A 10,089-nucleotide genomic window follows, 5' to 3' on the forward strand; every position below is an offset into this window, starting at 1 on the left:
TTCTCTTACTGGGTTATTTGGGTTCCCCAGGCTGTGGTTGTCTCTTTTTGCTCCTTCCTGTTTGTGCAGATGAGCCTTTTATGGGTTGATTGCACTTCTGTGGTGGTTCTGGGCTTAGCCAGGTCAGGGGACTGTTTGGGTTCCCCCACCCACCATTGTTCCTCTGTGCCCCTTTGTGTGTGTGGAGATGAGCTTTTTCCCACATAGCCTAACATTTATGATGGGCTACTTCTGTAACGCTTTCTGGTCCTATACACTAAGTTATCCAACATTTCTATTTGAGAAAACAGACTCTCAAATCCAGTTACGGGAGCAGATCTTTACTTCACCTCAAATCCCACATCTTGTAGCCTTTTCCTCTAATCTTCATGTATAATTATATCAAGGTTAAAAATAGGGCAGTGTACGAAACCAGTATAGCTCCTGATGCCAGTGTCTGATTAACCTTCTCACCCTTTCTGATTTGGCTCCTGAAATAGCAGTGATTTGCCAGATTCTCTTGCACTTCCTTTCCATTCTAAGATGACTGTTTGTATCATTGAAACTTCCAGGTTTGTAAATCAGCCTCTAAGCAGATTAACATTTATAATTGGCTTGTGGAAAGTTAGATCCCTCACTTAGCTGACACTAATGTCGAATGTGGACAGGAGCAGACAGGCAGTGCTGTGAGAGCAACAGGAGGAAGAGGATCATTCCTGTAGCATCATTCTTCTGACCACGCATACGCATGGGGAACAATAGCAGCTCGACAGTGGATGATCTGCAGGCTGTCGAGATCCACCACTGGTACAAAAAGTTCATGACGGAGTGTCCTTCTGGACAGCTGACAGAGCATGAATTTAAACAGTTCTTTGGGCTTCGAGGGCTGGATCCAGAGGCCAATGAGTACATTGAGCAGATGTTCCGCACGTTTGATATGAACAAGGTGAGTTCTCCGGCAAGGAAATTAACTGCCTCGTACTGCTTAAAAGCGAACCAACTCCTGCACTTTTAGAGTCCTTGGTTTTCTTTTACAAACATTGGTGTGGAAAGCTGCTGAGGGACACTAATGTAAAGTAGCTAAATGCAAGGAGCAAATTAATGTGCATAGATAATGACATAGATAACATAACCATAGGTAATAACACCTTATTATCTAACTACCTTGTGCAAGTTCATCTTTGAATTTTGAGAATTCCTTATTGTGTATTAATTGACTTGGCCTTGTTTGACTAGCAAAATACTAATGAAAGGAGATTTCGTTCTTATTCTTATATGTTCTTATTATTCAGAAGTATATCTGTATTACATAGTAGACACTACAGGAATCAAACACAATAGAAATCATTATAACATCCACAGAGGAAGTAATTTCCAGGTATTTGGCAGCTGAAATTAATACTGTGTGGGCAGACAATCTATGTGGCTCTCCTCAGTGCTAGGAGGTATAGCATATAGCAGTAGCTAGGAGGTAGGTAGTATTCCTCACTGTGACAGGCGACCACTGGCTGTCTCTAAGGTAAGAAACAGTAGCCCCCATAATTCCTTTAAGCATGCAATGCCCCTCACTTTTGCCTGTTTTTTATCCATATATACTTAAGCTTATGCTTGCAGGCCTGTAATCTCAATGACAGAGAAATTTGGTTTTATGGCAGCCTGGGAAAATTCGGCTTTGCTCTCTGCTTCAAGGTTCTGAAATGGCTGGAGCAAATGTCTGTGAGTCAAGGAGGAGCTAGTCACAGAGACATGCGAAACAGGTGGGAAATCACAGGGTCAGTTTTGAGGAAGGAAAGCCTAGGGACTGAGCAAAGAACATTGATTTGGACAACATGTCAGAAGGCATAAGGAGTTAAGGAATGGTAAGGCATATTATAAAATTCTTAAAGGTAAGAGAGGAGCAGCCAGGCTCCATTAGGGTAGCTGAGGTCTTGCAGTGGATGTAATGACTGGAAATTACTGCAAATCTCAAGGAATATCCTTTCTTATCCTAAAGTTCTCTGTGCCTGGGATGATGATAGTGATGAGAAGCAGTTTTATAAACTAAACCAAACATTTACAGTTCTTGCACAAGTCTTTCCGTTTACCTCTGTCATTTCTTGGGATGTTTAAGGACTTTAAAATTTGTTCAAGGATGTTACGCATTCCCAAGTTCTCCTGTGAGCCCCATGTTATGCAGTAAACAATGTTTTAAGAAGACTCTCAAATTCAAATTTGGTCATACAAAGATAAAAAGCTATCTTCTAAATAAGGTGATAGTGATCTCAAGGGGAATGAAGTAAGAGTGTGGCAACTAGTGGAGATGGACCTACATCAGTTAATCTTAGCCTGTTAATAGTTAGCCACTTAATCTAAGCTCCTTTTATAAACAAGGGCAAGGAACAAGAGCACCCAGACGAAGAGCCACCCTATAGTAATACTGACACTGATGATGGGTGGAATCATCTGCCCTCTTGGACCTTCAGATTCTGAGAACTCTGCTGAGGACAAAGAGGATAAATTTTCAATAGAGTTATTTTATAAATTGCAGTCATGCCCTCCTTCCCACCTTTAGAGCTAGTTATCTTTGTTTTCTGTGACTTTGCTCAATGAAGTTATGAAAAACTCACATAAGGGAAGTACTACAATGATCCTGAATGAATATTTTAAAATGTTGTGATCCTTGCTGTAAAACAGTAGTGCTCTGCTAGTCCATCTACATTCGCCTTTAACATGTATTTATTTACATCCATTCCAGAAAGGCATCTGACTTTGTTTAAAGACCTCAATAAATAAAAGTTCCATTTTTTTTCTCCGTAATTTGTTGAAGTAGTTATTCAGAATCTTTGACAGGGATATGCACTTTATTTGTTGTTTCTTTTTAACCACTTCAAATTTTAGTCAGTGTTAAATCTAGGGATTATGAACCTTTACTGTCTAGCATTTTTCTTGCAGGGGAAACAAGAACTTTTTGAGTTTCTTTGTAGATTCAAGAAATTGAATGTTTAAAAACCTAAATACAGAACAATTTTTCGAGCTGTCAAATCATGTTCTATGTATTTTAAGAAATATCTTCAGTCACTTTTTTTTTTTTTCAGAGAATGGAGAAGAGATATATGGCTTACTGAAATAGCAGTAGTTTCCCACAAAGACAAAGCAGACTAATACAGAAAACCTAAGGTAGAATTACCTTCCACTTTTCTTGCAGCCAGGGCTCTGGATCAGTTTTCTCTCCCAGCAGGCCATAGGCAGTCAGCTCTGGTGGACAGAGAGGGGTTCATTCACACTGGCCGTGAGGAGTGACGGGTTCCATCTCTGCAGGTGGCAAGCACAGAGTAGCCTAGACATGTAATAGATCGTAACTTTAGGAATCCAGGTATTTAGGAGATCTTAAAGGTGGTCAGAGAAATAGCACGTGTGTGTGTGTATGTATGTATGTGTACTAAAGCTTTTCCTAAGTCCAAGTCTCTGTGCCATTTGTTTTTCTTTCTCTTTTAGCAATGAATCTAAAGAACAATAAGGTAAAACAGCTCCAGAGCCGTAACTCCCTCAGGTTGTTCCTGTCACAATTTAGTTTTTGTTTTCCCACAGGATGGATATATTGACTTCATGGAATATGTGGCTGCCCTCAGCCTTGTTCTCCGTGGGAAGATGGAGCAGAAATTGCGGTGGTATTTCAAGCTCTATGATGTAGATGGCAATGGCTGCATTGATCGACATGAATTGCTCAACATCATTAAGGTGAGTCTCCAGGGGTTTGTGTTCTTTCCTCATTCCTTAAAGACAAATTCCACCACACGAGTAAGACCTTCGCTGTTCCCCATATGGATGATCATGGATGAGACCTGCTTTAACAGCATTCGTTCTTTTAGCAGAATTCCCCACAATCTCATAGTCCAGTAAGCAGACTTGATAGACTCTTCTTTACCACCACAGCATATGTTACAGCATAGCTAATTCCATAAAATTGTTTTAGCTCCCCAGGACCTAAATCGCACTTTCCAAGATTTCAGACTCTGTGACTGTCAGTTGCAGTCTCTGCAATGTGTCCTTCCTATGTCCTTTTCCCCACGCGAATAGTAGCTGAGAGTTACTCCCAGTTTGCTTTTTAGAACCAGCTCCTAAATGTCAATGTAATAAAACATTTCTGACTTTGTCAAATAGTTTGAAGAAGAATGACTCTCAATGGAAAAGATTGTATGGAAATAGCTATTGTGGAAGGTGTTGGAATTATAGGCATAAACATGACCTTATGAATATCTCAGAATGAATTATGCTGGAAGTTCAGATTATTCTGTAGAGACTGGGAAACTAGACAGATGCAGGAAAGATTCAATGACCTTAAATAATTTACATTTCTGAATAAGAAAGGTCAGAAAATGGATTTGATAAAGATTTGAAGCCTGAGCTGTCCACAAATAAAACCACTAATAAAATGTTAGTAATGCATTCTCATCTGGATATGGATTTTAGTGCTGGGCATTAAAGAGACCAAACCAAATCAATAACTGTAATAATATGCAGCCCCCTACTAATAACTTGCAATAGAAATACTCAGACATCACAGTGAAGCAACAGATACTAATTGTTTAACACAGAGCTCTTGAGAAACAAGTCCTGTGGGCGATAATTGGTGGCAACCAATTTAGTGCCCTTTGAATTTTGTGGGTGTAGTTCAGTGTCTTTTTTGGCAGCCTTAGGAAGTTGCTGAAGTGATACTGAGTTTTAGTAAAGTAGCATTTGAAAAAGAATGAAGAAACTTACCAAATATCAGAAGATAAAAACTAGAAAATGAATAGTCTTAGAATCAATATGAAGGCTCTGGAATCACATATTTCATGGACATCCTTAAACAAAGGAAACAATTAAGCATGGAAAGAAAAGAGAACCCTGCACTATATGGTTATGAATAAGATGAATTGTAGTAAACAGTAGTGAATAATGCTTAAACTTTCTCAAGCTGAAAATGAATTTCCAGTGAGCTTTAGGGAGAAGCAGGACACACAGGAAGCAGTATATAAATGGAAATAGAGAAAGCAAGAATAGAAATAAATGACCACAGCATATAATGAAGGAATTTCATAACATCAAATGCAGAGGGTGTTTGACAGTGTTTATTGGGCTTGGTGGACCATAGGGTAATAGAAAGTGGATCAATTACGTGGATCCTGATTCTGCCATTTCTGCAGTGCTTAACCTCTACCTAAGCAGATTTAGGGTGATCCTCTGGGTTTCACTGCTCATTCCATGCTCCAGAACCATGCTCCCTTTGCACCCTTCAGTGCCAGCCGTAAGGCCTGATGATTTCTGCTGTGTTTTCCTATGATGCTGGTTCATTTGTATGGGGAAGGTACCAGGCATGACTGTCTTGTTCTGAATCTACGCTGACAGGCTGCAGTGGAATCAGTCTATCGTTTTGGGAGCCATTAGGCAGCTTCCTGTTCTTGCTCTTTTCTTTTAGGCTATTCGAGCTATTAATGGTGGTGACCATGAAACTAGTGCAGAAGAATTCACCGACCGAGTCTTCAACAAAATTGATGTGAATGGAGATGGTAAGATTCTTGTCTTTGTCATCCAACTCAGGTGGTCTCTGTGCTACAGAGAGACATCCATGTCTTCCTTTCTTGATTGAACTTTATGCCTCTTCATTTTATATTTGCTTGTTATATAAATTCTCATCCAGTAATGCATTCTCCAGGAATTTTGCTTAGGCATTTTTCTCCTTGCATCATACATAATCAGTATGACAGGGTTTGTTCCCTGTACTAAGTCTCAGCTGTATTCTGTCCACATGAGTTTGGTAGTGGGTGGTTTTTTGCCTTTTTGTATGTTGCTGTGTAGCTTATGTCAGAGTTAGAAGTGGGAAATGTTAACAGAAGGCCCCAGCTGCTCCTAAATATTTTAGCAGCAGGGAAAGTAAGAACTGGAATTTAATGTTGAAGTTCAGAATTTCTTCACTGGGTCTGCTACAGGCAGTACAACAAGCACATGAAGTGCTATGGACCAGTCAGTCAAAAGTTGGTCAACACCACTGTAGTTGCTGTATGTCCTTGAGCGATATTTCTTTCCTTGATACTTCATGTGCTCATTACTTTCTGATGTGCTCTTTTGTTATTCCGGAAGAACTCTGCTGAGCTGCTTCCCTGCACAAGGGCTTTTTGGCCTAGGACAGAAAACCTATTTCTGCCTGTCACAGCTTCCTTCTGTCACTTTTTTTAAACATGAAAACCAGCAAGTATGGGGCAGGTTAGGACTATGACAGGTTAGGCCAAAAAGGAGGCAGCTAATCCAGTCTTATTTATAGGAAGCTATGATCCCACTCCTTAGCTATGCACTTCCTCTGTTCTTTCTTATGCACCCTTTCCCTTGTGTGGGGAAAAAAAAAGGAAGCTGGAGTTGCCTGGATATCGGGGAAGTTTCATACAAGCTTAAAAAGACTCTCTGAGGCCTCTTGGTGCTTTAGAACAGTGCATGTATAATAAGTGGTCTCTGAAGTTAGATTACTGTACTCTTCCTGTTCAAATGTGGATTGGCATGATTCTGATGCCTTCTGTCTGTGTCTAACACAGGTGAACTTTCTCTGGATGAATTTGTGGAGGGAGCAAGGAAAGACGAGGAGTTCATGGAGGTTATGATGAAAAGTTTGGACCTGTCACACATTGTGGCCATGATCAACAACCGTCGGCATAGTGTATAAATCAAGCTGGGAGAAAACACTCTGCCAATGGACAGAAGGGTGTACAAACACCAGAAAGGAGAGACAGCATTTTTTAAAACAAACAAAATTTCCATAAACACACATATGGAAGTAGGAACAGAAAGACACTGCTATATTTGTGTATCTGAGTGCATGTTCCTGTACAGATATTGAAGCTCAGCCACATACATGCAGGGCAGGTTCAGAAAAACTGGATCTGGGTGGCAGTATTTGACTTGACTTCCTAAAATTTAAAGGTCAAGTTTCAGGGCACAAATTTCCTCCTTTTCTGTGTCCCGGATTGTCACTTTGCAATGGACTAAAGTAACGCTAAGTTTGTGAAGAGCACTAGCAGAATTGGATGATGGAGTGTGGAGAATTTCTGATGTGTACAAAAGAAGAGCTTCAAACTGTTATCAATGTAGAGAACTATCAAAAAAATGTAACTTCCGCTGTTCTTGTCATGGTATTAGATCATAAACACCAGCATGTTTGTCCGTACCAGATGTGCTTGGATTTGGTAGTCTCTACAGAAGTAGCTTTATTCATAAGATCTCAAGAGCTGAAAGAAAAATCAGTCTTTAAGGCTGATAGTGACAAATCTGTTCCCAGCTGCACTGTCAGTAATGCTGCTGTTTGCAGCTTTCTGTGATCAAAGAACTCTTTACCAAACAAGTCAACAGTTTAGGAGCAGCTTCTGTAACCAGAGAAAATATGCTACTCAGTTTCCCAAAGCACAAGAATTACCTGAGAGAGCAAATCTTTTTTACACTCGTTGTCCTACTACTCTCCTCTCATACAACTGAATAAATGAAGTATGTGAAGATGATCCTGATGTTGTTGCTTCACACATCCTTTATTGGTCTTTCTTTTTATTCTTGGGGAGAAAACCTAAGAAGCAAAAGAAACAGCTCAGCAAGGTGACTTGTGAATTCTGCTGTTCATGTGAATACTGGACTGATGTTATACTCTAGATCGGTGCTGCCACAAATGACTCTGTGTCTTTGTACATGATGGGAAGTGATGTAGCATGGATAGCAACTGAGCAAACTGTGTCCTGTTCACTAACGTTAGGTAAGGTCACAATGAGATGCTCCTTTGAATCTGGAGAGAGAACCAGAAGGTAAGAAGAATGCAGGAAAAGTTCAGCAGAGTGCCTGTGCCATAGTTGGACATGTTTTTCCTGTGCAGGAGGAAGAACTTGCAGACCTGTAACATGAAGACTTTAGAGTGGACTTGATCTTACTTATATTTGAAGTTTCTGTGATGTACGTATGTATAATGAACAAAGTGTCTAGGCTTTCATCTAAGTCAAGGGAGATTTAATCAGTATTGTCACTGGAGCTTGAGAGAGTGAGTGATCATGTTTAGAGTAGGCACCAACATTTTGCCAGGCGGGCTTATACTCCAGGTCCCACTGGCATGTACACGTCTGCAGTCTTAGAGCTTCTGAGAAGAATCACAACCTGGGTATTGGCAAACATTGCTCAGTTCTCCAGAGCATTATTATGAGCATATGCTGTTGGACTCTGCTGTCCCTTTGGACTGAGGAAGGCAGAGCTTGTTTTTCAATACTCTGTTGAACCTGTCCTGTACCTGTTACAAGTCCTCAGTCTCCTGCAGTTTCGTGGGTCAGTTACATGTAAAACTGCATTTTTATTATCATCTGACATACAGAAAAAACTCTATGAAAGTAAGTGCAGCTGATGTATTAAAGAAATCACCAAGAAGTTGTAGCTGCCAGCAGCGTTGCAGCAAGCTGCAATACACACTGTACAGAATCTTCTTGATGTACATAAAGGAGAAGGGCATGTACACAGTACACTCTCAATAATAATCCTGAATATTTGTGAGTGGAGTTTAATTTTTTATTTTTTTTTAATAGATGTTATAGAAAACTGGTTCTTCCTTAGCTGTCATTGCTGATGATGCTGGAACATTTCCCAGCTAAGATGCAGTTATGACATTTGTAATAGACAAAAACCCCACATCATGCTATCACTACACTAAGTTGCAGACGTGTTTTTTTCTTAATGTTCCTGTTCTTCTGTTACTGAATGATTTCACTCGTTTCTGGCTTGGCAGCCAGCGTGTTCTTTGAGAGACTAATCTGGCAGTATATGTGCCTTTGTCAGAAGCTATGGGAAGGGAGACCGGGGAGGGGGAGAGGAAATCTCTGTGAAGAGGAGATAATTGTTTTCTGACCTACTTGGCTTTCTTTGTACAGTTAAGATTAAAAAAAAGTACAATAAACCTATCTTGGAACTGTTCCCTTTGATAGAAGAATAGAATTAGGAGGAGGAGGATAGAATTTAGAGCTATGGTTTGGATTCAGCACATTAGGGTTTTCAAATATCTCCAAGGATGGGAACTCCACAACTTCTCTGGTGAGAGTTTGGAGTTAGGGGTTTAGGATTAGGGAATATGGTTAGGATGTTAAGTGTTGAAGTTATCATTTGGGATTGGGTCAAGGGTTAGAGTTCAGCCTGGGGTTAGAACTAGGGGTTTGGGTTTGGACTTGGGCTCAGGTTTGGGATTTGGGTTAATGTTGGTAGTTTAAGGGTTAGGAATTAAAGTTCAAATTAGGGTTTAGGGGTTTGGTTTGAGGGGGTAGGGGTTAGATTTAGGATTAGGATTTAGAGAGGATTAGAATTTGAAGTTTGGGGTACGGTTAAGGGCTAGGGGTCAGGTTCATCGTTCAACTTCATGGGTTAGGGCTTCATGTATCTGGAGGCAGAGAAGGCTCTGGAAGCTGTTTGCAGGAGCCGTCCCAGCACTGGCTGAGACCGCAGAGTCACACCATGGAGCTGGTGGTGCTGGAGCAGTTCTTGAACATCCTGTCCCAGGAGGTGCAGTGCTAGGTGTGGTAATGCAGCCCTGAGACCTGCGCCAAGGCTGTGGCCCTGGCCAAGGGCCAGGTTCTGGCATGCAGGAGCTGCAGATGGGCAGATATTTATGTGGTAAAGGTGCGGGATGAGGCCCCCTGCACTTGTCATGGTTTGGGGACTTGCCCTGTGATTGTGGGTGTGTGGAGTGAGGGTATGTCCCATGAGCCTTTGAAATCCTTTTGCCTGTGTCCCCTTCCTCAGGCCACCATGTGGGTGATGGCGGAAGGACCCAGCATGGAGATGTCACATCATCAAGGATCATTTAAAAACCCTGCCTAACACCTACCCCCAGGACACGGTGGAAATGGGCTTAAAAAAAAGCCTTCAAATCAAAATCTAGACCTTCAGCTCAGATTTTGCCTCCCTAACTCTGAACATTGAACAGATTTCCTCTTGTCCTGGTCAGGAAAGTTCCTCCACTAGCAGGGATGGGCTGGGAGAAGGCACTTGGGAAACTTCCTGACTAGACAGGAAGCAGAGAGGAATGCAGCTGCCAAAACATTGGGGACCTTAATTAGCTGTCTGATCATCCTCTCTCTCTCCTACAGA

The 10,089-nt window shown here is 41.2% G+C and overlaps 1 protein-coding gene across 1 annotated transcript; it reads left to right on the forward strand.

The window, feature by feature from the left end:
- The first annotated feature begins 727 nt into the window (after positions 1-727).
- Positions 728-6,652, forward strand: LOC127026747 (guanylyl cyclase-activating protein 1-like). The gene is made up of 4 exons (XM_050912060.1): positions 728-925; positions 3,547-3,696; positions 5,417-5,507; positions 6,525-6,652. Exons 1-4 carry the CDS (start codon positions 728-730, stop codon positions 6,650-6,652), a joined length of 567 nt encoding a protein of 188 aa, XP_050768017.1.
- Positions 6,653-10,089: the final 3,437 nt, after the last annotated feature.

Source organism: Gymnogyps californianus, chromosome 1 (assembly GCF_018139145.2).
Source record: "Gymnogyps californianus isolate 813 chromosome 1, ASM1813914v2, whole genome shotgun sequence".
Taxonomy (NCBI): domain Eukaryota; kingdom Metazoa; phylum Chordata; class Aves; order Accipitriformes; family Cathartidae; genus Gymnogyps; species Gymnogyps californianus.

What these genes read in the sequence shown, in the direction of transcription:
- LOC127026747 (XM_050912060.1), top strand. Translation starts at nt 728, where the DNA reads ATGGGGAACAATAGCAGCTCGACAGTGGATGATCTGCAGGCTGTCGAG. An exon ending in AATTGCTCAACATCATTAAG is followed by an intron (nt 3,697 to 5,416) that starts GTGAGTCTCCAG and finishes CTTTTCTTTTAG; the next exon opens with GCTATTCGAGCTATTAATGG. An exon ending in AATTGATGTGAATGGAGATG is followed by an intron (nt 5,508 to 6,524) that starts GTAAGATTCTTG and finishes TGTCTAACACAG; the next exon opens with GTGAACTTTCTCTGGATGAA.